Genomic DNA, 26,745 nt, shown 5'->3' with positions numbered 1-26,745 from the left:
TTGGCCCGCACTTGTTCATTCCTGCCTCTGATTGGCCGAGGACCATAGCAACGAAGCCGCCATGTTTAGCACAAGTCGAAGAGAAACGCAGCTTGTTAACAGACTCAAATTCTCCACAAAGCTTCCACACAACATGAAGAATGGAGCCTGTTCGGCTGCAGCTGCCGTCGGGATCATGTCGGAGTGTTTCCGCGACTCCTGAAGGTTGTTGACAGCAGTTACTGAGGCTCGGGCCGTCGTGGGTAAGGTTTCAACAAGAAGGCTTTTCATTGGATAACAGGAGACGGTACAGGCAGTAAAAACACACGCCATTACACCTACTCTTAAAGCAGGGGAGGACCAGTGGGTCTGACATGTTGTGTCTCCTGAAGAGTTCCCATTGGGTTTCATGTTGCAGAGCTGTTTTCTGTCTGCATGAAGAACAAGCCTGTCCTACTTTCAGCAGCTTTCATTAGCCCATATGTTCTGCATGTCTATATGGCTCCTATAACAAACATTACAATTTCACTGCTGCTGCCATTAAAGCAGAGGAAACTCATAATCAGGCTGTTTGATGCATGATATTATTTAATGCACTTCAATACAACACCTCTGCGATAAAGTCTGCCTCCAACAAACATGATCCCATGCTGTTGTCCCCAGATCTTTGGAAATCATGGAGAAAGTGGAGGTGTACGAGGTGGAAAGCTGCTACAACCCAACGGAGGTGTCCACCCCGAAAAAGAGGAAAAGCAAAGCTCAGGAAGACAATGTTGAAAAAGCCAAGAAGCCCAGGTAATTACATCACACACCGCTGTTAAAATCATCATAGCACTGAGAAGGGCTCTGGAGGGATTGAGCCTCCAAAAGTCCAAGCTGTCTCTCTCATCCTCGTGCACTGACTGTACCCGTGGGATCTGTGTGTCTTAGGTCTGCCTACCTGCTCTACTACTTTGATGTTCACCAGCTTATGCAACAGGAAGTACCTAACCTGCCACAGTCGGAGATCAACAAGCGAATCAGCGAGAGCTGGAAAAGACTCAGTGTGGCTGAAAAAGCCTATTACCTGGAGAAGGCCAAGTCTGAGAAGGAAGGGCTGGATACAGTAAGCTGCACCAACGTTTTTAATACATACTGACTCAGTGTTGTACCTGTGCAGCCTCTTTGTCACTAAAAACATCCCTGTATAACCACAAATTCTAGAATAGACTGGCCTATTTTGAACTATACAATACAACCTGTTACAAATCATTAACAATACAAACATCTTTAATGTAAACACTAATTTGGACAACGATCCATTGTGCTCGACATCCCCCCCCCATGAATGTCTATGCTACTGTTGTGCACATAGTTAAATAGCATTTATCATTTTCTGTGAGAATCTGAATCATAGTTGTTGCCTAAAGAGGCTAATCTATTCGCACAGTTGACATAAATTAATTTAAAGATCACTAGTTTCAATCAATCAATCAAATTGTATTTGCTTAGCCCATATTCACAAATCACAATTAACCTCAAAGGGCTTAACAATCTGTACCAGAAGTGACATCCTCTTTCCTTAACCTTCGACTAAAGGGAGGAAGAACTACAAAGATATGGGAACACTAGGGAAAACTCTCCCAGGACGGGCAGAAGTGCAACAGATGTCGTGTGTAACAGAGAATATCAACAAAATAACCCATAATAAAAAAATGTAATTTGAAATTTTATTAAATAAATAATCTGTATAGAGCCTGTATTTATAAAGACTTTCTCTTTGTTAAAAACATGTAGATCATATAGTGGTACGTTAATGGCCGTGCTGAGCAGTCAACCCAAGCCAATCTTCTTTAAAAAGGTCTGTGGATGATGGAGAGCTGGTTTTAGTTTGGGCTGCTGAGTCATTTTTAATGATTAACCACTTCAGTGCACTCGTGTACAATAAAAAATATTTTATTTGTTTTCAATAGATTTGGCTCATGCAACTACAGATAAAGTCAGAATGAAGTGACCCGTTTCACTAATTATCACAGCAAAGATACGTCTTCCTGCTGCATCTCTGCACCAGCCTGATTCACTGGTGTCTACTGTAATGTCAACATCATTACATATTAATAGCTATGACCAACCTTGCTGACCTTATATCCTCCTCAGTCCTCACTCAGCTCCTCGAAAGACCTGCCAGGCTTCCGCAAGATCCTCCCCAGAGCCAGCTACTTCCTCTTGTCCAAAGGCTGCTCCTCAAATCACCAGCTTGGAGGCTCTCAGTCAGAGGGGACCCTGGAGTCTCTGGAACCTCCAGCTGAAGGAGGCTTGTCCTCCGTCTCCTTCACCCAAGAGCCCCAGTTAACAACTCTAGGTCTGGCCGGTGAGGTGGAACTTTCTGAGCTGCCCATCGCTGTTGATGACATATCAGAGGAAACGACAACAGTGTCTTGCCCCGCAGCCCAACAAGGAGTCCCACCTTCCTCCTCTTCCTCTGTCTCATCCAAAGCCCCTTCCTCCGCAGAAGCCCAGGGCTCTGCTGACCTCACGGCAAATGGGGTCACACTGAAAGGAAATGAGACTAGAGCTGCCGGTAGTGGTTATGGCTGGGCCATGGTGCAACAAATACAGGGGGAGAATACGCAGGTGGTTGCCATTATACCCTCCCAGGTGAGACTAAAACAAATGAACATGTACAAATTTACATATCTCACCATTTAAGTCATAAAACAGTTTAAATACAACAGTGAAATGATTTCTCCTTCACTGCAGAATCTACTGGAGCCCAAGGCAGGTGTCGGCTCTGTGATGATGGTCTCTGTAGGAGCCAAAGTGGAACAAAGTGACAAACCTTCATATAAAATGGTAAGAACCCATGGTACTCATGCAGTTTAGTGATGTCAGCACAGGAATAGGTTGTGTTCAGAAAACAACCAAATGATCAATTAAACTTAAAGATAAACTGATTGGTGGTCAAAGGTCAAAAGTCAGGTTCAGGGTGGCCTCACATAACATGTTTGCCTTTTGGAAATTTCTTCACATTTTGATCACTTGTCACTTGGACTCAAAAATGAACTGATAAGGTTTCAGTGGTCAAAGGTTAACGTGACGTCATTTTAGTCTGGAAAAAGCTGTTGACGGAAACTGCACTGATTTGCAGAGGCATGCAACCCCAGGGCAGTAATTCCAGTTCTATTATTGCCAGGCAGGTGTGTGCACTCTATTGAATACCAGTCCTGTTAGTGTGTGTTGTTATAAGAGACATGAAGTCGTTTCCCTCCTCTCTCTAGTCTGTGAAGACCTACACCAGGAGAGGTCGAGGGAGGTGTCTGAATCCCGGATGTTCATTTGTGTACGTCACCCGCCACAAGCCACCAACATGCCCTGAATGTGGGAGCAGCTTGGGTGGAAAATGGATACCTGCAGTGAGTGTTGAGCTTAATCTTTTAGTATTAGTACAGTGAGTTGCCCCAGTTTTGACCTGCGGTCTATGTCAATCAACTTAATCACATCAGGCAAAGAAGACACAAGAGAAAGAAGCAGCATCAAAGCAGTTTCCCCAGAAAGCTGAAACCAAGTCTAGTGAAGGCTGTCAACCCACACAGCTCGCTGCTCAAGACGGGAATGCTGATGTCAGTAAAACAAACACCGGTGGGGGCAAAAAAGAGGGAAGAGTTCATGGTTGCTCTAGAAAGCAGCGTGCAGTTCCCAGTGTAAAGCCACCAGAGGGCAGCAGCACCAAGTCACAGGAACAACCGAAGTAAGCGTCCATTATGACTTAAGCATTGAGTCAATATAAAAGCTTTTAATGTCATAAATTGTGACTTGTGAACAGAGATCAATTCACAATGTGCCAGGACACTATTTACAGACTGAAGCATTAATGCTGGCGTAAAGTGTTAAACAAAAATAGAAATCAGTTTCCGTGTGTCTAGATAATCTTTTGGAAAATATACACCTTATTTTTTATCTCTCTTCAATACTTGTTCTGTTTATTTAAAAAGCTGGAATGTATAAAAGTGTAAAATATTAATTGGATAGGATTAATAGGACTATGCCGACATCTCGCTGTGTTGTTATAGCAGCTGTTGTTATTGTAAGGTTTGAGAATAGTTTGTTTTTACTTGTACTTCCCTTCTGTTTATGAGTAGACAACTGGATGACAGTCCAAAAGATGCTACAGTCCAAGTTCAAGACAGAAGCGCAGCCACTGTTCCAAAGAGGCCTGTGAGACCCATCCTCCCTGCCTATTACAGCACAGGTCAGATTAAACCTGCTACATGGTGTGAAAATAATCTGTCAGCATATGGATTTCGATATTTACTTGTGTTTGTGTTTGTAGGACGAGCTTTGTTTCAGATCCTAACTGTCCCACCTGAAAAGGGAAAATGCCAGACTGCAAACAACAACAAATCCTCACCTGGTACTGTGCATCATTTATCTTTGATTCTATTTTCTCAATCTAATCTTTTTATTTTATTTTAGTCTTATCTTTATTATGTCCAGTGTTTACTGTTGGTATTTGTAAATACATGGAGGGAGTGGAGTGTTTCTTCTCTCAGCTGATGAGGTTGTTTTTCCAAGCACAGCTCCCAGAGAGAGTTTCTCAGGTCTCAAACCCAGCACATTAAAGCAGCTCGGCCAGACGGTCCCCAAAACCTCAGCCAAGCAGGTTAACACGCACACACAAACACGTCAACACGCAGACTCAGAGAGAAAACAGTGAAAATGCAGATCTATTCCAGTCTCCTCACTCTCAGCATGTCTTTCCATAGGATTCCCCTGCCTCAGCAGATGGAAGACAGCCTGTTTCCGCTCTGACTGACGGGAGAGTGAACATTCTGTCAGTCGTGCCGTTCAAACAGCACACTGTCTCCAGCTTTGTCAGTACACAACTATTATTTGGGTTGTCTCCTTTTTTATCAATGTTCTTTCGTGAGATGCTATTTTGTCTTGTTTGTTGATGTTTTGTTTTCTCATCTTTATTCTCGTAGGACCTGGGACTGTCCACGGCGCGAGGCAGGGGGCGCTGTAAAAACCCCTCCTGTGACTACATGTACAAGAACAGACACAAACCTGCAACGTGCCCTAAATGCGGCTGTGAGCTGACCCAGAAGAACACCAAGGGAGCAAAGGTGAAAGCTTACGTCCGCCAGGTTTTTCTGAAGTGCAGATACTGTAAGATTAGTTTCCAGCTCTATCTCCGACCTCCTGACCCCGTTTATGAGCCTCAGCACAACCTTGAAACCCAGAGCAGCTTCCTCTTGGCATTCATAAATCTAGATGTAAGACCAATGACAACAGGCCTTTGGAGCTGAGTCATAAATCTTAGCTTTTTTTCTCTGAGGCTTTGAAGCAAGCACAGCCGCTGTTGTCTTTGACATCAAAAACACACTGTGTCTTTTCTCTTTGTGTATTATATTTAGATTTGTATTAGTGAACATAAATATATTAATCCTGACATCAAGATCAAATATTACAGAAATTAAATAAAACTTATGGAAACATATCAGCAAATTGCTTCTTATTTTTCTCTAATTTTTCTTTTCTCCTTTGGCCTTTTCTCAGTCTGAAACTCTTCTGGATCCATACCAGGCCCTGAATCCTGCCCAGAGGGACATTCAGCGGCAAAGCACGCTGCAGCTCCTGCGCCGTTCCCTGCAGATTCCTGAAAGCGACGCAGAGCTTCAGGAAACATTAAACCTCATCCAGGAGCTCAACAGTCTCCAGATCATCTTGGTTCAACCGTCTCACCAGGAACACGAAGACGGCGTCGGAACGGAGACGCTGGTTGAGACTGGGTGGCCTCAGTTCTATGAATCAGCGGCTACTCACTGTGGCCTGTGTAACTACCCTCTGTTCAAAGGAGGTCAGAGGTGAGGAAGTGGGAATCGGGATGAAAACAAGGAGAGATTTAGATCCGTCTGACAATAAGAGAGAGGCCAGTGTTTTTGTTTGTTGTGAATTGTATTGGTTGACTTATTTCTTATTCCTACTACTCTTATTTTATTAGTAGCAAGTCCTCTTGGTTTCTAAATGTAAACGGGTGTATGTGTTTTGTCTTGTGCATTGTGTCTTGTGTGTTGTAGTACTGTAGCGGGACAGGAGGACTGTTGGCTGCTGACTGAGACACTGATGCAGACGGCTTCTCTCCAGCTCAAGGTGTGTCTGAACGTTCAGTGTCTGGCTCTGCACAGCTTCACCGACCTGCATCCAGGTAAACACTTATCAGCACTTACAACAACCTGTACATTTTATTTCTACGTTTTCACTGTCGTCCATTGTCTAGCCAGACATGACTCTGTACATATTGTTCCCAAAGAGATACTTGAACACAGCAAATTAGATTGTGGGTATACATCTAGGAATCATCTATATACCATTTACAGTGGTACCCTGCATTTGTTTTGGCTGGTTGTTTGCAAACCGAACACAACTTATACAACTGTTTCTCTTGAGACTTTTCCTGACTGACCACAGGGGGGCACTACAACCATGAATTGTGTGCACTGCAGACAACATCTTAGAGGTATCAAGTATAAGACTTATTTATATGGAAAATGCTGAGTCTTTTCTAATATTTAGCTGCTGCATGTGCCAAGTAAATACTGTCATTATTATGCAAACACTGCAACTATTATATCATTATAATTGTACATTATTATTATCATCATTTATCTTCAGTGTATTGACAGAATCTTCTAAGTAGAAATCATCATTGTTTGTAGGCAGAATACAATGGCCCCTGCAAATACAAGGGGAAAAACTGGCAATACAGAAAAACTACAAATACTGACCCATACCAATAAATAGATAAAGCACATGCAAAAATATTTCCTGAACCAGAGTGTGGTACAGGCCAAGGAAGAACCCATTAACCTTTGGTGTCATTATTTCCATTTTCTTTAACATTGTGAGAGAGTGCAGTTTCTTTTCACATTTTCAGGAATATCTCAGAGAACAATTCATTGATTTAGATTTTAAAATGTAGGCATATTTAGGGGACTGATACTTATGAGTGATTTCATAATGGAACTGTTGGGCCTTGGCGGAGGTATGCTCTCTACTGAGTATGTAGTTTATTCTTTAATTTTTAAAACTAGAGATGTTCAAATAGCGATACCAGCATCAGAAATGCCCAAAACAGCAGCTAAAACTAAGCTAAGAGCATTTACACTGTATTGAGGCTGGTTGTAAGTTGTAAACTTTTTAAAATAAACTGGTATTGAAATTGTTCTCAGTATTTGCCCAAATGCCAAGTCCATATCAGGAAGGGAAAAATGGTATCAGAATAACTTTAAAAGCATGTGGCAGGACAGTTTATCCAACCACAGTAACACGTGGTTTTGTATATGTCTTTCTTTTCTTTGCAAGAAGATTTTTTTTTAAATTCAGTGACACAAGGAGACATGATTGATGAGCCTCATCTAACCTGTTCCACACTCACTCAGCAAATTCATTTTAAAATCTATATTTAGAGCAAAACTTTACACTTGAGTCTCCATTAGCCACAGTGACACAATCAGAGGCCTGTTTTCTGTTGTGTAGTTGTTAATTGTACACCCTGTAATCTTTATCGACCAATATTGGTGCAGAAATGTGGAAAAAAAAGTCTGATTTTCAGAAAGTCTATTTATAATTACGCTGTATTTCCTTCAAGAACCAGTGGCTTTAAGGCTTCAACTTATTTGGCGTGAGATTCGTTCAGGCAGCGTGAGAGCATGAGACAAAGCCTGACAGTGGGCGTCTCACGCCAAAAGCCAGAGTTGGCGGCAATCACTGAACAACAGCGCTGCCTCTGTGGACTTTGGGGTTTCTTATATGCACATATTTCATTAAAAAATAAATATAGATGACATCAACAAAATTGAACAGAGGCAGCGTTGTGATCATCTAAAATGTTGCTTTATTAGCTTCCAGATAGGATAACAGACGAATCTTTTACTGCATCATTTGTTTTTCTTCCCCAAATAAGTAGGTTTACCAGATCCCTGCCAAGCTGTTGATTCATGAAACTGCTGCTCTAAATGCAAATAGTCTCGTCTTTGATGTGCTCTGGTTGTTGCTCCTCAACACTTTGCCTTATAGGTCCATAAACAGACCTGAAATGTGGGGACTATGAAAAGCAGGCCTGAACGTTCTCCACAATATTTGTACTTTCACTCTTGTGTGTGCTTTGCTATTCAGGGGACACTGAAACAAAAGATCACAGAACAGTTATTACCTCCCATATGTTTTCACCCTCTCTGTTTGTTGGTTTGTTTGTTTGTAAGCAAGATTTCACAAAAACACGAGAACAAATTACCACAAAACTTTGCAGGATGTGGTTTGGGTCAGGAAAGAATCTCTGAAATTTAAGTCATCCAGATCTTCTTTTTTTTTTACTTTCTTTAACATTCCCTGATTCAACAGTTTTACAAGGGAATGATTCATGGATCTGATATTTCTGAATATGAAATTTGTTGCAGCTTGATTGGTGTGGGCTCTACTCAGTGCCGTTCTAATTATTTATTTTTTATTACCTGTTTTTTTTGTTGTTGTTGTTTTTTGACAGGTTTGTTTAACATTGGGAACAAAGTCCTGGTGAGCATCGACCTGTTCCTGAAGATGAGGGCAAATATCAAACTGGGCCACGCCCCCTCTCAGGCAGCCAGGACTTTACTAGACCACTTCCCCAATCACCCTGGTAAAGTCTGGATTACATTGCACACACATGAATTCTCCAAATGTCTTATGTTGAATGTTATTAGTCCTTTTTTGCTCCATCTGTATTTTATGAATCTCACTGGGTCTTTCCTCTATTGCATCAGTCCATGCACTGAGTCCAGAGGAGTCATCTCAAATCCAAGAGCTTCTCCTGAGCGGTTACTGGGCCTTTGAGTGTCTGACGGTGCGAGATTACAATGATATGATCTGCGGCATTTGTGGTGTGGCTCCCAAGCTGGAGATCGCACAACGACACGCAAACAATGTGCTGGAGCTCAAGAATGTGGAGGTGACAGATTCACTGCAACATTAGTGCAAAATGAAACACAATTCTTACATCTGCGTATTTAGCAGCGACAGCGTCTTACATTTCCTCTGAACTGTACTGTCTCTATAGTTTACCTGGCCAGAGTACTCAGTCGCCGATGAGGTGCACATGGATGACTTCTGGCTGACCATGGAGAGCGAGGCTATTGAGCAGGCGGCTTTTCCCACGGACATCCCCATCACACGTGTGGACGCCTCCATCATCGCCCCCTTCATCCCCCCTCTGATGAGGAGTCCCACTGTCATCAACACAGAGAAAGACAAGTCCTCGTCACACACCCCGGAGCCCTCAGGTACAGCGTCTTTTCAACTACTACTGAATCAGCCTTGATACACAATCATCCTGTCACTGTTGAGGTTTTTTTGTTTGCAAATGATGAATAAGAGAGAAACAAGTTCATAGCTTCAGAGAGAAACAAGTTCAAAGAGGAGAAAGCTGATTTCAGAGCACGGAGAGGAAGCTTCCTCTCCTGCTTTCCTTGGAGAGGAAGCAGATTAAGGAGCAGAATCAGGATTATCCGGATCGTTTAGGTTCTCAGAACACTTTTTATTTTTTATATCAGTTATAAGAACTAGACAATCATGTGTAGAATTGTTCAGCTTTGGTTTATGCATCACTATTATAAGCTTTGTTTTGGTTGCAGCGGATCCTGTTTTTCTTCTTTCTTTTTTTTTAAATGACAGTTTCCATCATGTGTTTCAGGAGATCCATCAGTTTTGGTGCGTCTCATTCATGACGGTCAGCTGCAACTCGACAAGATTGAGGAACACAGCGAGGACGAGCTGAGAACAATACTGAGTGGCTGTGGGGCGACTGCCACCCCAGGCTCCACTAAGGTATGTGTGTGTGTGAGAAGCATGTGCCTTTGCGCTTGTTAAGCTTTCTTGTTTTTGCTGTTGTATGTTAGCGGCTTGAAGTGAGTATGTAAACTGTCAAATGATAGGTAGACTACCAGTGATCCTGTTGGAGCAAAGATACTGATCATGTGATAAGGTGTTGGTTTAAAGAACAAGAAATCCACCTTCTCTCCCTCGCACCTTTCGCATGATGAGGCTTTGGGCATTGCTCAAAGGTCTCAGAGGTATTTCAGCAAGTCAGTTTACTTGAGTTTGGCTTAAAAATGTTTTCCTCATCCTTTTATTTAAATCTGTTTTCACAAATGAACTCCAGAAAGTTGGGTCCAGACATTTTGCGGGGTTTGCCTTTCACATATGAAGAATGCAGCAGGAGATAGTCCCGGTCAGGCACGTTCATAGACAAAGGAAAATGTTCAGAACATTCAGGCGAGGGCTGGTGTTCCTCAAAGAAATTAGAGCGTGCAGAAGGAAGAACATGACATGTTTTTGTTTACAGCACATCGAGACCGGCGTCCTTATCACCAAAAGCTTTAATGACACGTCTTTGTCAGCATCTTCTACATGTATGGCACCTCTATTTCATCCTGTTGTATTCTCACATGGGCTCACTCAGACATTTCAATAATATAATAATAATAATAATAATAATAATAATATTCTGGAAAATGTCCGGAGCAACTGACTCGGACATTTGTGTTCTCAAATACATCCCTTTCAGAGTTCAGTGCATGTCTGGAAGCAGCCTAAGTTGGTCTGATCTCTTACGTATCTGTGTGTGAGTTTGTTGAAAGAAAAGCCTCCTCTCTGTCTCCATCTTTGACAGAATGAGTTGCTGGCGTCTCTGGTCTCCTTGTACACACTTGTTCATAGTGGTCTCTCCACCGCCCCGCAGCCCCCTCCACACCTCACCGCTGGCAAGCTGTCGAAGGTCTGCCCCCACAAGGTAAAACCATATTAAAAACTCAGATTCATTCATCTGTTCATCTAAACGTTGAACCAACAACTTCTCTACGTCAAAGCTCCGATTCTGCAGTAAGTCCAAATGCAAAGAGCAGTCGTGTACGGTGTGAAAAACTAAAACAAACATTCTCTCAGTCAGAGGTTCTAATTCTGGACCCCCAGATGATTAATTATATTATAAAATATTCTGGGGACCCCCTTGTGTATGTCCCTTGGAATAATTCATTAATTTGTCTATTTTTTCACTCTGATGCTTAGTTATGTGAAAGAAGATGTCTTGGAAAGATATGACATGTCTAAAAATATTTTCACAATGTCAAAACATAATACCCACATATAATAATTTTAATGGATGAATTTAGAAACTTTTTACAGATCCCCTTGTAGTGTGCCATGGATCCATTTGAGAGCCACTTGTCTTGGTTATTTAATCCTAAAAATCAAAGATCTCCCCTGTGTATCATCATCCTCTTCTCTCCTATCCCTGTTTCCAGGTGGTGTCCGGCTCTAAGTACTTGGTGAGAGGAGAGACGGCTCGAGATCACGTCGACCTGCTGCTGTCCTCCCGCTACTGGCCCCCGGTCTACGTTAGTGACTGTGCCCGCCAGGTGGCGCTCTGTACAGACATGCAGTATCCAGAACTGGCAACACAGATGTGGGGCAGGAACCAAGGCTGCTTCTGTGACCCCTTTGAAAAGCCAGAGGTGGGTGACCTCACTGTAATCACACTTATCCGTTAAGGAACTTACATTTTCTGCTGAGAAAACAGTTTTTATAACACATATATATATATATGAGGATGACCTGATTTGATATATATTTGGTCAAAAGTCAACCTCACAACCGTTTTTTGCATCGTGAACACGTTATCATAGGAACGCCTTTAGAGAATTCTTTTAATTTGGCACAAAGGTTAATTTAGACTCAAGGATTAACTGATTCGATTTGGGTAGTAAAACGTCAAAGGTCAAGGTCACGGTGGGCTCAGTAAATGTTTTTGGCCTCTTGAATATCATATTGCAAGTCGGCGTTCTGGGAATTTCTTCAAATTTTGACCAGCTGTAACGCGGATTCAAAGATTAACTGTTTAGATTTCAGTGGTCAAAGGTCAGATGAGTGTGAAAAAATGCATTTAAACTGAAACTGCAGTGGTTGGCGGAGTCATACAACCCCAGGGTGGTAATTCTGGCTTTCATCTTGTGTTAAAATGATTATTGTAAAACATTATTTAGTCCATGTGTGGAAAAAAGCTAATTTCTGTATTTTTGCTACATTTAGATCAAAGACTTTGCTTTTATTGCATCCATCTATTTTGAATGTTGAAGGAAATTAGTGTCGATCTCCATCTTCTTTCTCAGTTTGTGTCATGTGCTGAGCTACAGGATCAGCCCTATAGTGCGGACCTGTCCTTGGTCGCCGAGAACCAGCAGGTCCACCCCATCACCAAATCCTTTTCTTGCTGGCTGGTTCACCCTCCTGCAGCAGAGCAGCCCACAGAGCCTCCTTCTCCGGAGCACCACTCCATGTCCCTCTGCAGAGACCTGGAGCCTTATGTCAGCCTGGTGGCTGAGCTGGAGAAAGAGAAAGAAGAGGAGGAGGATGAAGAGGCGGAAGAGAAGGAAAGCACAGAGAAATTGAACAAAGACTCCATAGAGAAATCTGAGGACTGCCCCTCGACAAGCTGTGCGCGGTGGCCACCTGTGGTTTTCAGCAACACAGCCTATTACTACCTGTACAACCGTCTGGTAGATTTCCTCACCAGTAGGGACATCGTGAGCCAGCAGATCAACCAAGTGGTGAAGGCCTGTCAGCCGGGAGAGGTGGTGATCAGGGATGCACTGTACCGACTGGGAGTAGCACAGATCAACACGGAGAAAGAAGACGAAGAAGAAGAAGAAGAAGAAGGATCTGGAACTGAAGCGCAGGCGCAAGAGGAAGGGACAGAGAAATATGAGGTTGTTCTGCCTGAATAAAAATGTTGAGGATGTATCAACAGAGCAGGCGGAGGGATGGACTGAATGTCAAGATGGCTGCATGTGAAAGAGTTGAGTGCAGAGAAAAGGAGAGACAGCCATGAGTATTTTATTAACCTGTGGAACACTGACAGTTTTAACTGATGTGAGGAATCAGGTAGAATACGGATAAACTGTGGAGTGATCAGTGGTGTTTGCTGTGAAGATTAAGATGTTACAAAATCATTTTTTAACCACTGACACAGCTTGTGAGAACAAGTTAAAATAGTAGAAACTGAATGTACTAAAAAAGAAATAGTTAAACATAAAAACACTCTCAGCTCACAGCAAGAAGGTTCCTGGTTCAAATCCCGGCTGGGGTCTTTCTGTGTGGCGTTAGCATGCTCTCCCCGTGACTCTGTGGGGTTTCTCCTGCTTCCTCCCACAGTCCAAACACACACAGATCAGTGAGTTGTGAGAATGAGTGGTTGTTTGTCTGTGTGTGTTGGACCAACGATACGCTGACGACCTGTCCAGGCTGTACCCCGCCTCTCGCCCAATGTCAGCATGGATTGTCATCTCCCCCCCAAGACCCTCAAAGTATTAGCAGTCCTAAAAGGACAGTGAGACGCATGTTTCTGGATTCATCTGCAGGATGGTACCCAGGGTTAAATGAAGTGAAAGTGTATGCGAAGGTTATTTAAGTTTAAGTCCTGAATCAATGTTTTGCTGTGACTGTGAGAATTTAAACAGGATTTTAATTTAAAGTCGAGTCTAAATGTAAATATTTAATCAGCAGCAGTGGGTTGTGTTTAATTTAATATAAATGTCCAGAGACATTTCTGCTTTGTGCTTTACACTCTGACCTCTCACCTGCCACTTGTTGCCTTTGGGAGCGATGTTTGCTTTTTAAAGGTTTGATTAAACATGTGTGTATCTGTTTATTTTATTGTATCATAATATGACGATGGACCTCGTGGCCTTTTGCTTTAGTTGGGTTCATCTGGTCAGTGTAGATCCATTCACCGACACATGCAATTATCTTCACATGAAGAATAAACTGAGGACGTGTAGTGGACCTGCCATCGTGAAGTGCTTAAGAAATTAAATTCATCACTGTCTTTCTGTTGGAATTGGTCACTAATGCTTGGCTAACAAGGTTTTATTGGCTCATTGATGCTGCTCAGGCAGTTTTGATGATTTATCTACTGAATGAATCATTTAGTGAAGCTCCAGGTGTTCAATAGAGACACATCTGGCCTCAAAGAAACCACAGCACAACTTTTTGTGTGGATAAAGAAAAGACTGAAATGGCTGCACCAGTAAAGTCCTGTAAGTGAAAGCTGCTGATGCTACAAATAAAGACATGAATGGAGTCCAATCTAATTTAATATAAACCATTGTCTGATTTACTGTTACTTGCACATTAATCTTCTAGAAGCATTGAAAATGAATATGGAAATACACTTTTATAACTGGTCAGAGGTGGTGGCGGGACACACACACACACACACACACTAACACAATCCCATGTGGGCTACAGGCCTAACAGCAGTGAGCGGGTTTCTTACTCGTATCTTCATCAAAGCTGGCCGCCAGAATCACTATAATTCCCGCATCAGTCGCGTGATGAGAGGCTTCAAAAGTCACACATGTCATGGTTGTCTCGAGCGTCGCAGAGCGGAAAAAGCTGCAGATTGTGGAAAGAGGAGATGAGGCAGCTTCTCTTGGCCTCTGATGTTAACTTGTGGCAGAGAAACCTCTGACACGTACAACGTTTTCTACATTGACGGAGACGCTTTCACTTCTTCTCGCCATCTTATAGAAAATGCTTCCGTTGAATCAAATAGTAACTGTTGCATCATTAATTACCATGAGCTCCTTCAGGTTAATTATATATTTCATGATCTTAAGTTTCTTCTATAAGGACAATAGTCAAAGCACCAAACTGCTTCTAATTGCAAATTCATCAGGATTGTGGATTAACAGACTGTCTGGAGGATATTTATCACAATAAAAGTCATATTATTATTAAGTTTCTGCTCCTGAGTGAAGGTTTTGGTTTGAACTCTTCTTTATGAGCAGAGAAAGACAAACGCTTGATAAACAGCAAAACATTTTCCAAACCTGAACTAGATCCGTCGTGTGTTTGCTCAATGCATAAGAATTATATCACTTTATAATGGACTTTTGTAATATTGCTATTGATGACAATTACATTGATTGATAATCATTGCCTCCGTCAAGGAGAGTTATATTGTTTTATTTCCCTAAACTGACTCGGTTAAGTTTCAAAGAGAAACATAGTTTTGATACTTGTTTTGTTTGCAATATGAAGCATCACTATGGAGGATGCCTCAGTTGTTGTTTGTTTGTTTATTCACTGCTAAATCTTTATATTTACTCAACGTAAGAATGAACCATGGCTTAAATTGACTATATCCGTCTAACAACTCCTACAGCTATAAAACACTGTTTAACTTTTCTCTTATTGTATAACAGTGCAATTAAAGTCATATCAAGAGGCTCATTAAGGAGAAACTCAGGAATGTTTGTTTGTGCTGTTGCTCCCACTAAAAATGGCATGTGATGTGTGATGTGATTTGGACAGTGATGAGAAGAAATAATTACTTAGGCAGAGGGTGTGTCAGAAGGAGAATAGTGGAACAAAGACTTACTCAGAATCAGTAATATCTGTGAAAAGACACATTAAAGACAATATACCTCAGAAAAGAATAAAGAACAAGAGGTCTGTGAGTGGAAAGCTGAACCAGACCCGAGGAGGAGAAGCATTTCAACTCTGTGTGATGGGACAAACACTTCCCCTGAAAGATTTCAGAGTTGTGCAATGCAGACAGATACTGTGGGAAATGTCCCAGATCAGATGCAGATTGGACATTATCCTATCAAAATAGGAAGTGAGGACCGAAGGTCACTTAGCTTCTATCAGCACATTTGTGTAACACAAAGAAAACTAAGCTTTAGACATAAAGGACACTCACTGTTCCAGTAAACTTCAATGGTAAAGCTTTATTCAACACCTCTGCAGCTTTTCACTGATTTTAATTTGCAGCTTTTGCATTGATTGTCATGTTTGCTCAAAAAAAAACACACAACACATACAGCATATGAAATATTGACGCACTACTATCTTCTCCACAATGTCTCGGCGAAAATATAGAGGACTCTTGATTTACATCATGAGATATATATACATTATCAGGCGTGTCACTCGTGCTGCATTCAGGTGCAAGCACGTTTGAAATGTCTGTATCTCTCACATAGCTTATATACTATTCTTAAAACGTTCATACAGATGGCAGTGAAGGCTGATGGCAGTGAAGGCTGACCGCTACATATAGACATCAGTGAAGCGAAACACTCTTCTAACTTTACAGGAAATGAGAAGATTAAGTTGTGCGACACACATAATAATGATAATAATAATAATAACGTTCACATTTTCAGACCTGAAACATAGCTCATCTGATCCATCGTGGATCCACAGATTTCCCTGCTCAGTTCAGTTGTATTCCCTGCTCCTAAATTAGACTAAACACTGGTTAATTAATTAGACTGAAGTGGAACAATCACATGTTGCCACCAACTGACAGCTACTGTAAGTGTGTCACAAGAAATACAGCTCTGATCAAAGCATAAAGGGGGAAAACAACATGGTCATTCTTTGCCTTCTCCATGGCTGATTCGGCACGCTTCAACCAGGGGAGGGAGAAACACTTGCACTGTTCAGATGTTCAATTAAGGTGATTGGGGAATAAAATCTGGTTCGCCTGCACCACATGAAAACGTGGTGCCTCAGCTTCCACCGCCTTCTTTTTTTTTGTTCAATGGCTCCAGTGTTCGCGACTGTCTGGCTGCTTCCACTGAGAAAGCATATATGCGATAAAAATGATGAAAAGGAAGTGAAGCTGCTGACTAAAGTGACTGAACTGGAACAACACATGCACTCTTGAGGGCAGTAGTAAAAAAAAAAAAAATTGTGATAAACATGGTGTACAATGTATAATTAAGAACACGGAAGAAAGGACAAATTGTCTTCTTGATTATGCTGAAAATACATCTCAGGGGGAATAATAAACAGTCCGTGAGGGCGTAGCGTTTAGGGTAAGGCACTGCTGGGGATGTTTGTGTGGTTGTGTTGACATGTTTCCTGCTTTCCTGTCTGCAGTCGGTGTGAGACGTGGCAATTTCTAGTCATGGTCTGCAGAGAAGCAAGTCACATGCTCGCTGCAGCTGCTCGTCTGTCTGGCGCTCAGGCACAAACAGCAAAAAATAGCTGTGGAGGCGACTCTGCGACCGTGCAGCAGCTGGAACAAGCTGCCGTGCTCGGGCCACAGACTACAGCTTATCCCGTTCTCCTGAAGGCTTGTCGTCGATGAGCGATTGATTCGGGTGAGTGCTTGGTGGTGGTCCGGGGCCGGGCTCAACAGAACTGGTAGTTGTTGGTCTTCATCAGAGGCTGCTCCTCTTCCTCGTGGTCACAAGACTGGTCACAGGGGCCGTTACAGCCCTTGGACTCGTCACACACTTCACCCTCTGTGACCTCCTGCTGAACATTCTGGTAGATTAGCTGTGGAGAGGCGTCATTAAGACGGTGAGAGTCGATACGGAAAAAAGGCCAAATATCGTCTTCATCTAAATATGATGGTGTTACAAGCGAAAGAAGTCCTGCATTCAAACTGCACCAGCAGCTAAACCCTGATTATCTCCTTTGGTAACAACACGCAAACACGTTTAATCACAAAAAATCCAATTCATTTAACGTGGCTAAAACTGTCGCCTGTTTTGGGGAGAATTAGGTTTTGAGAAGCTGGGTTTCCTGAGGACATCTTGGCTGCAGCATCACCTGCTCTGTTCCTTTTGGAGCTTTTTGATGAAGCCAAACCAAACTCCCACTAACTCACCTGCTCCTGCTCAGGCTGGTCCCCAAGTAGCCTCTCTATCATCTGACTGATCTTGCTGAACGTGGGGCGCTCCGTGGGCTCCAGGTGCCAGCACATCTTCATGATCGCGTAGCTGAAAAAACAAGCAGAACGTACTTTAAGAGGCCGATTCCTGCCGAACAAATCCGCCGCACAAAACACTGTGATGTTGCACTACAGATGTTTTATGGCCGGGGGGCCTCGATGCACTCGATTTCCACGGCAAACTGCTCAGCTTTGGCGGAGAAATTGAGCAACAGCATGAAGCTGAATTAGATAAATAAATAAGGGGGGGCTCATGGAGGGCGGTGACGCAGTTTGATAAGAGAGCCTCCTTCATAAGAGCCCCTGACCCTCCAGTCTCATTTTGCTGCCGTGAAATAGCAGTTACATGGCTCCCTAGCTTCGAGATCATGTGGCTAACAGGCAGAACTGAGGCCTGACTCACAGGAGAACAACAGATGATTAGGCCCTGACTCAGATTCAGTCTCCTCGGTTTCCACGGCACCAGTTATTCCGGGTGGTGTGACAGACATGCCAAATCAGCGCACACAGATGTTAGGGCCCCCTGATACTGGGGGAAAACACTCTCTTTATTTTTCTCATCTCGGCCACTTGATAAGTTTGGAGTCTGAGGCTTGTTAAATACGAGTTTTGGTTTTTTAGATCAGGTATAATGGAGGCACTTCATGAGTTTACCTCATTTGTTATTTATTTGAGATGTTGGATGGGGGAGGCAGACGAAAAGAGAAGAGGGTCTTTGTTCTGTTATCATGAACATTTGGGAATCACGCTGTTTGATCTGTGGAGTCATCTTAGGATGAATCATTCATTTTTTCATGAATCAGTCTTTGTTGCAGTTATTCCAACTTAATGTTTCCTCTCAATCTGATAACAACTCTGACCATGGACTCTCCTGATATGATATGATGAGAACCTTTATAAGATAAGACATTAATGTTGACTGGCGTCGTGTCACTGAAGCATAGAACTTACATTTCAGGTGGGGCAAAGTCTGGTTGGCACATCTGGTAGCCACGCTTCACCATCTTGTAGAACCTGGAGTCCACTGCCATGCTGGGGTATGGGCTCTTGCCTAATAGAGGAGACTTAATATTAGAGACCTAATATTATTTTGGCAAAGTGAATGTGTGTATGTATATGGGGGAGCATGTGTTTGTGTTCTGACCTAAAGAGAAGATTTCCCACAGGAGGATTCCATAGGACCACACATCGCTCTGCACCGTGTACACACAGTCGAAAATACTCTCCGGAGCCATCCACTTCACTGGCAGACGCGCCTGCAGACAGAAAGTGTTGTTTTTCTTTACCAGGCTCATCTCATGTTGTCAGCAAACGTTGGTTCCGATGAAGTCAAATGCTTACGTTGCCCTTCACCACGTAGTTGGAGTCATTCATGATGTCACGAGCCAGGCCGAAGTCACAGATCTTGGCCTCTCTGCGGTTGGTCAACAGGACGTTTCTGGCAGCCACGTCTCTGTGAATACACTGCAAGCACGCACACGCACACGCACACACACACACACACACACACACACACACACGCGCACACACACACACACGCGCACACACACACACACACACACACACACACACACACACACACACACACACACACAACGGGATCAGTGGAGGGAGATGTGTAGCGTTAAGATTTATGATCAAATTAATTGTCAAACTATTACGATAATGTAACTCACATTTTTGGCAGCTAGAAAGTCGAGGCCCTGAGCCACTTGAAAAGAAAACCTCAGCAAGTCATCGATGTCCAGGGGCCAGTCGCCCGTCTCCTCACACACAGTGTCTTCAAGCATGAGTCACACAAGTATAATATTAGTAACACCCAGAAACAGGAAGCAAACATACTAAGGATTTTGAACAGCACTCTGCTGAGTGACTGTATTTTCATTTTTACCCTGAGTTTGCTCCGTATTTTGCGGCTGGCTGGGCCTCATCTCCATGTAGCTGCTCGATAGCTCGCTGGAGATCCCGCTGTCACTGTGGGATGAAACAAACGTCATCAGGAACAGATTTTCACCAAGCGTCCCTTTTTTGAAATGCAGATGTTTGGGGATGTACCTCCTGATGAAATGCTTCTGATTGCAGATGTTCTTGTAGTCGTTGGAGCTCTCCATGATGTCGGGCATGTTCATGACAAAATTCACAAACGTCTCGGACTTCTGGCGAAGGAAGTTCAGGAGGTCGCCGAGGCTGCAGTACTCCGTGATCACAAGCACTGGGCCTGAAGAGGAAACACACCACGTTATGACACTTCCAACAAATTATCTTTGCTGTGCTGGATTTTCCAATAACTTTTGAGGACGTTTTCAGAAACGTGTCTGACCCCCATAGGTGCAGGCTCCCAGCAGATTGACGATGTTCTTGTGGTGTCCCAGGTGACTCAGGATCTTCAGCTCAGACATCAGGGCCTCCCTCTCATCGGAATGGGCACTGGCTGCATAAGCATGCAACAGATTGTCATCGTAAAGTCATATTATCGCATCTGATCATGCGAAACAAATGTTTTAGGATTTTGCTAAGGCACATTTTCAAATGTCCTCACGTTGACCAGAACATCCTCGGATTTTCCAGTCCCTCTAACTTCTGTAAACAAAAATGTCTCTGTTCGGTCGTGGTTCCGAACATCGGCTCACCTTTCAGCATTTTCACAGCCACACGCAAAATGTTGTCGTCCTTTCCCAGACCGTAAGCTGTGGCCTCGACAACCTTCCCGAAAGCTCCAGCGCCCAGGATCTTTCCTGGTCAGACAGGAAATATGAGACTCATCAGTCATGTGCAGTCAAATATTCAACATAACATGTTATCATTATTACTATTCCATTAAAGCTAATATAATATTTATCTAATTGTTTAACAAATTCAACAAGAACACTGCCAAGGACGATATGTCTCCATTAGAGTGTGTCTGTTAGTTAGCAGGTTTACACAAGAACTAATGGACAGATTACCATGAAACTGGAGGAAAATGGACAGATGCTGCATGGGTCGGGTTAGAACTCTTAAAATTTTGGTTCCGACCCAGTTCAGGGGGCAGATCCAGGATTTTTAATTTTTTTAATTTAACATTCAAGATCAATTGAGTCAGTTTAAGAGAAAATGCAGCAAACCTAGCTTCAGCTTGTCTCGAGGGAACTCCCACTTCTCGTTGTACGGCAGCTGGCTGGGGTCGATGAAGGTGTAGTTGTTTCCATCTCTGGCCTCGATGATTTTCCAGCGGATCTCGTACCTGGGTTTCTGAAAAAAAGAAAAGTGAAGAGACAGTCAGGAGTGTTCTCAAAACAAAAAGCACGTCTCTTTGGAAAATTTGAATATCTACATACTATTCCACTACTTTGTATAAATATATAAAATAGAATATAAACGTGTATCTTACTTGCTTGTATTTGTAAAAGAGGAAAACCAGGAGCAGCAGGAGGACGGCCAGGATTCCTGCAGCTCCAGTCAGAGTGGAAGTGAAGAGCTTATCTGTCCATTCAAAGAAAGATCAACATTCATACACAATTGAACTTGTATGTGCTGACCCTGTGTCATGCAAGCTGATTTATCTTACGCGCCTTTGTGGAATTGTTTATGCTATTTGCAATGATGATTTTCAAAAATAGATCAGATTAGATTAGAATGGATTCATACAGTTTAATTAGGCATACGGCTACCAAGGAAGGGAGCAGCTGACCATTAGAAAAACAATTTCTCAATGGAGAAATTAGATTTGCATTTGACTCTGGTCCATGTGACAGCATGATTAACACAGCACAAAGACTGGTTTCACATCTTCCAAAAACCCACCGGAGACCTCCATGGCGAAAGTGTCGCTGCTGACGCCGACGAGGTTGAAGGCCACGCACTCCACTGTCATCCTCTGAGAGGACGGCCCCACGGTGAGGACGCTCTCCACCTCCACGGCGCCGTACTCCTCCCTCTGAACCTCCACGGTGGGAGCCTGGAGAGGGATCGCCAACTGCAGCCCCGAGGTGTTTTCATTGCACCTGCCTCATTGAAACACATATTCCGTCAGTCAGAGGATACAGACAATACAGACAATACAGCAAACTTACTGTCGTTCCCTGTGCTGGGATACTTACGTAGGCCGTATCCCAAAACATTGGTACCAGATGATTCTGGGCGCGGGGTAACCAAATGAAGTGCAAGTGAGTGTGGTTACATTTTCCCATCTCACCACAGCAACGGGTCTCTCTGCCAGCAAAGAAAAATTAGGGAAAAGTTAATGTTCTGTTTTGCTAAATTGGGAGAATCATCCATCAGATTATGATGTTTTTTTAACGGCCTTTCAACAAACTGTAAAAAACGTGTTTTTACTTCTTCCATCACTTACGATACATTTGGACTTGGAACGTGACGGATGCATTGGCCAAGTCACTCCTGGCATAAAAGGTGTACTGGCCCTGCTCCTGTGCGTTCATTCTCTTCAGCTGCAGAGTTGCATGGTATCTGTAAGAAGAAGAAAAAAAGATCGACTGAGAAAAAGAGGAATGTCTGCAGAATCAGAAGTGACACATTCTGCGGTTTGAATTCAGACATTTCCCATGTATCATCTCAGAGTACGTCAGTATTCTAAAAGGAGAACACAACTCTTCCCTCCGCAAACAGTTTCATGACCTGAGGAAATACAGTGACCTTGGCGTTCCCTGTCAAATTCACCCAAAATGCACCGACAGCACTTTTTCAGAGTAGCTTCTCCTTCCTGTAGTACAATGGATTATTTTCCTAAATTTACACTGTGTAAGCATGTAAGACAGCAGCTTTCACACACATTGGTTTGCACTGCAGCAGCTCCGGCCGCGCTGTCGTACCTGTTGTTGTATCGGATGAACCTGTGCTCCTGTGTGGACGTGTTGGGAGACGTCGGCGTGCGCCACCTGTGCTCTATGATGTGAGGATACGCTTCGATGAGCACGGTGAGCTCCAGATCTTCTCCCTCGTTCACCTCCACCAAGAGACCCTGGCGGGACAGTTTAGGGGACAGCTGGGGCAGCAGCCTGATGTAGGGTTTGTCTGTTCAGGAGAATCAAGGTACATACTGTCAGCTTGTTGTCATTCATCAGTGCTGGACACGTGCTCCGAGCGTTTCAGTATCAGTCGCTGCATGTGTGCTTGTCTCTGAGTCTTACCCACAACCAGCAGGTACGTGGTTGAACTGTTCACCCCTGCTTCATTGGTACCAATGCAGGAAATGTTTCCTGTGTCTGCCAGGTCCACGGCGGAGATGGTCAGTATGCTCTCTATGTCCAGGCGGTTTTCTCCACTGGAGCGAACCCGCTCCTCGATGGTTGGTTTCTGAAGACAAAAATAAATTAAAAAGTTAAAATCAATGATTACTGCCACATTCAAGAAAGGTCCCAAAGTTCTTGCTACTGACCGACTTAGTTGTGGATTTCCAGGTGACGTTGTAGTTGAAGTTGGGGTTGTGTGTGGTGCAGCGAATCTTCAGTTCCTCCCCAACGATGCGCACGTACTCATCAGTCTCCAAGAAGACGTAAGGTGGGAAACGAAGCTCTGGAACAATAAATGTGGGTCAAATTGGAAACCCTCATACCCTTCAGATAACCACAACACTGCTGACAGGCAGATATGTCTCACTCTGAATGACGTTGATGGAAAAGGCCTTGGACGTCCTCTCCACTCCGTTGACCCTGGCCGTGCAGACATAGTCAGCGTTGAAGCTCGGGTGCAGGTTGTGGATGAAAATACCACGGTGCCGGTCGACGGTGAAGTTCATGCCTGGTGGCACGCTGGTGCCGTTGTCCATGCGGAGGCCCAGGTCTGTGGCGGCCGGGTTGGTGAGCAGGCAGGGCAGCAGGTAGTCCTCACCCTCTTTCTTCACCACCCGCAGGGATGTGCTGCTGGTCCAGAACAGACGGCTTGGATCTAGAGGAGAGAAATGGTGAGAATTTATTAGAATGAAAAACAAATTAATAATGTGACATTTGCACAAAGGAAATCTAATCAGAGGGGACAATGATCCAAACAACAAGAGAAAGCATGGGACAGTGAGACTTTCATTCATCTGAGCTCACCTTGTACGTACACATGCACTGAGGAGGTCAGGCCACCTTGCTGAGACCCGGCCGTATAATAGCACTTGTACGTTCCGGTGAATTCTGCCGTGGGATGCTCCACCTTCAAGGTGCGGAAGTTCCTGTTGCCCTTGGACACATAGCGTTTGTGTTTGGTGAGCCTGGTCTGCCAGGTGACGTACCCGTCGCCCTCACACCTCAGATCCAGAGGGTTCCCGGGTGTCACCACCACCTCGGAACTCCCCACCACCTTGGAGTTGAACTTTATCACTGGACGCCTCCATACTGCTGAGTAGGAGGAGGGCAAATATGAATCAATGAATGCATTTGTTTGACTTTTTAGGGGAATGAAACACAGAAGGAAAAGTATGACAACAAATGAATCAGAACAGACTCGGCAGCATAAGTTCCCTTGACAGTATTTTTGCTCCATTGTATTGTTGCTCCATAATAATTTCAGATTTTGGTCATTTTAAAATAATTGAGATCTCAGAGCCGTCTCGTCTGCTCCAGGAATCCGATGTAGTTTGGAAGTGGACATATTCAGAAGAGCAGACTGAAGACTTGGACCGGAATAACATCCCTCCATCCGTCTCACTTCTGCTTTTCACCATGTGGCTATCTCAACATTAGTGGTATAAAAACTGGAAAGCTCAAAAATGAAAACACTAAAAACATATGGAAAGCTTCATATCTTTTTTTGTTAAATTTTAACTTAGGCCCTAACATTTAACACCAATTTAGAGAATATTAAAGTGAATCAATAATTCTATCTCTCAGGGAATAATACAGTTAGTCTTAGGGATGAAGAACAAAGTGCTCCCTGATGACTTTGTTGAGGATTTGGAAAATATCGCAGAAACTCAGCATGTAAGGATTGAAACGCAATTGATAATGTGCACTTTTTCATCACTTAGTATTGAAACGACTATTTGATCAGGGTTATAAAAGTTTCCATTTATTCGTTCAGTGTCTTTTTGGAGCTTGAAGCAGAACTGAGATTCAATGTTCAGCATTTTTTTTTTAATTCACCACAGCACACAAGATGTAGTCGAGAGACAAGGAACGAAATGTAGTCTGAAACCAGAAATCAGCATTTTATTCTTGTTGTTTTTGTCTGAGCATCTTGACTCCTGCCCGAGTGCACAGTCACCTTTCACCCAAAGTCCCTCAACTAAATGAACTATTCATCCAACCTCAAAATGACCCCGTTTACACCTCACACAGTAACACACCAGAAAGCAAAGCAGTGGAGCCATGGCGGATTCATTCAGCCATAATTACACCCAACAACAGACGCCTCTATGTGCTTGAATGCAAATACATGAAATTGCAATTTGATGCCCGACGGTCGAGAACCGCATATACGTGTGTGTGGTGTACATGAGCGAGACAAAGAGAGTAAGAAACAAAGTAGAGCTCAACAATGACCCTGAAACAACTCATGATGCTGCACTTGTTCTGCTCATTAGACACAACAGCGTATCAGATGCGAGATGGAGAAGCGCACACTGTTTCCCTGCTCCTCTGCACTGACCACGAGTTTATGCCATGAAATGTATGAGAAACTCATGAGAGCTTTATTCACAAAGAATGTTTAACAGGACATTTTTGGAGCGAGACATAAATCACTGGTCTGTGTTTGCACAGATAAACACGCCATGGAAACAAAAACATCTTAATGCAACTGGATTTCATTTCAAGTTGGTTTTAACACTTAGCAAAAACTTTTAGAGCTCGTTCCATCGTTGCCACACGTGATACTTTACAGCTTTTAAATCATCGTGTTAAAAACTCACTTTTCATGCCGTGCCCTCTTTCTTTAAGTGTTTGCCTCTCTTTTTGTTTCATTTCATTTCACCATATTTGGATTACACGTTTATGATTACAGTAGCTTTCAATTAAAAACAAAATAGAAGAATAAAAGTCACTTCAGCTAGAGGATTAAGAGTCAGTGTTCTCTGGGCCTTACCTGAAGCAGCTGAGGCCACGAACCCCAGCAGCAGGGCGAGGTAGGGCTGCATCCTGGATCAGCTCCAAAACGGCAGCCTGATGGTTGATGTTTGCGGTAAAAAAAACCCCGTTCTTCTTGTGTTGATCTGTGGCGTTGGAGAAGGAGAAATGAGAGCACCACCACACAAGCTGTCATCCCCCTAATTAAGTTCCTCTTTTCTGACTGGTCAGAGCAGCAGTGCCTTGTAAAGATGAACCTATGCTGAACCGCAATCCACTGTGATTGTGTTATTCTCATTGGTGAACAATAGAATAAGAAAGCAGACCAGTGTATGGAATATGGCACTGGTTTAGTTTACAGTACAGCATCACTCATTTATTTCAAATGCACCCACCTGCAGATGTGTAGCAGCTCAGCAGAGGAGCATAATAATCCCTTCTCCTCTTCGTCTTCTTCTTCTTCTTGTCCCCTCTTGCTTGTTTACAGTGTCTCCACCACAGGAGTCACACAGCAAACATGCAATCTTTCAGACAGCAAGTGGTGGAGGGTGGAGGGTGGAAGGATCCTTCTGTGTGTGTGGGCGGAGGCGGATCAACATATCACGCTCAACTAATTAATGAGCTAGTCCCAATTTGCCACAGAAAGGCACAATTCTCCTGAGAAACCCATGGAGATGAGACTAATCACCTCCATCACTGTGGAACCATGGCTGCCAGGCTTTTCTTGGCGGAGATAATGTGGGGTTTTTTTCGAGAGGGGAGGACAGTCAAAGGGCTCTCAGAAATCTGACCCAGGAATCGGAGAGAGCGGCGCAGAGAGATCTGAGAGTGTGGAGTGAGATAAAGTCATTGTGGATAGAAGGGATCTGTTCTGAGTTGCACTTCACATCATGAAAGAAGCATCTTATCAGTAAGTTATAGGAGGGTTTATCAAAAAGGATTCAGCCGTAAACCAGTAGCTGTGGAGGGCTGTTGCCTGAAGCTTTGTATCATTAAGAGAAGCAGGGATTATTTTCTACCAGA

At 43.4% G+C, this 26,745-nt stretch overlaps 2 protein-coding genes across 5 annotated transcripts; one reads left to right on the top strand and one right to left on the bottom strand.

Annotated features, from left to right (window-relative positions):
- Window positions 1-42: 42 nt before the first annotated feature.
- Window positions 43-12,980, top strand: hmgxb3 (HMG box domain containing 3). 2 transcript variants are annotated; one of them, XM_034598244.1, is made up of 23 exons: window positions 43-242; window positions 643-774; window positions 910-1,084; window positions 2,116-2,320; window positions 2,408-2,616; window positions 2,719-2,811; window positions 3,237-3,371; window positions 3,462-3,706; window positions 4,098-4,207; window positions 4,289-4,369; window positions 4,536-4,618; window positions 4,722-4,829; window positions 4,941-5,081; window positions 5,515-5,822; window positions 6,036-6,163; window positions 8,501-8,632; window positions 8,757-8,941; window positions 9,050-9,272; window positions 9,683-9,816; window positions 10,661-10,780; window positions 11,292-11,501; window positions 12,156-12,846; window positions 12,902-12,980. In XM_034598244.1, exons 2-22 carry the CDS (start codon window positions 656-658, stop codon window positions 12,768-12,770), a joined length of 3,759 nt encoding a protein of 1,252 aa, XP_034454135.1. In that variant the 5' UTR covers window positions 43-242; window positions 643-655; the 3' UTR covers window positions 12,771-12,846; window positions 12,902-12,980. The 2 variants fall into 2 exon arrangements, with proteins under 2 accessions (XP_034454135.1, XP_034454134.1); XM_034598243.1 differs by having other exon boundaries at window positions 44-242; window positions 2,116-2,616; window positions 12,156-12,843; window positions 12,899-12,976.
- Window positions 12,981-16,598: 3,618 nt separating this feature from the next.
- On the bottom strand, window positions 16,599-26,259 carry LOC117769119 (macrophage colony-stimulating factor 1 receptor 1-like). 3 transcript variants are annotated; one of them, XM_034597754.1, is made up of 22 exons: window positions 26,118-26,259; window positions 25,742-25,868; window positions 23,770-24,057; window positions 23,333-23,620; window positions 23,112-23,248; window positions 22,864-23,029; window positions 22,546-22,747; window positions 22,068-22,183; window positions 21,817-21,928; window positions 21,521-21,720; window positions 21,108-21,199; window positions 20,842-20,968; window positions 20,368-20,472; window positions 20,058-20,168; window positions 19,793-19,955; window positions 19,629-19,711; window positions 19,414-19,517; window positions 19,079-19,201; window positions 18,882-18,993; window positions 18,689-18,788; window positions 17,675-17,786; window positions 17,194-17,340 (listed from the first exon to the last, which is right to left on the bottom strand). In XM_034597754.1, the coding sequence occupies exons 2-22, from the start codon at window positions 25,791-25,793 to the stop codon at window positions 17,194-17,196; spliced, it is 2,940 nt and encodes a 979-aa protein (XP_034453645.1). In that variant the 5' UTR covers window positions 25,794-25,868; window positions 26,118-26,259. The 3 variants fall into 3 exon arrangements, with proteins under 3 accessions (XP_034453646.1, XP_034453645.1, XP_034453647.1); XM_034597756.1 differs by having other exon boundaries at window positions 23,770-24,054; window positions 26,118-26,243; XM_034597755.1 differs by lacking the exon at window positions 26,118-26,259 and having other exon boundaries at window positions 16,599-17,340; window positions 25,742-25,793.
- Between the last annotated feature and the right edge of the window lie 486 nt (window positions 26,260-26,745).

Source organism: Hippoglossus hippoglossus, chromosome 10 (assembly GCF_009819705.1).
Source record: "Hippoglossus hippoglossus isolate fHipHip1 chromosome 10, fHipHip1.pri, whole genome shotgun sequence".
Taxonomy (NCBI): Eukaryota; Metazoa; Chordata; class Actinopteri; order Pleuronectiformes; family Pleuronectidae; genus Hippoglossus; species Hippoglossus hippoglossus.
The sequence above is the reverse complement of the archived record's forward strand: the minus strand, read 5'-3'. Positions and strand labels throughout refer to the sequence as shown.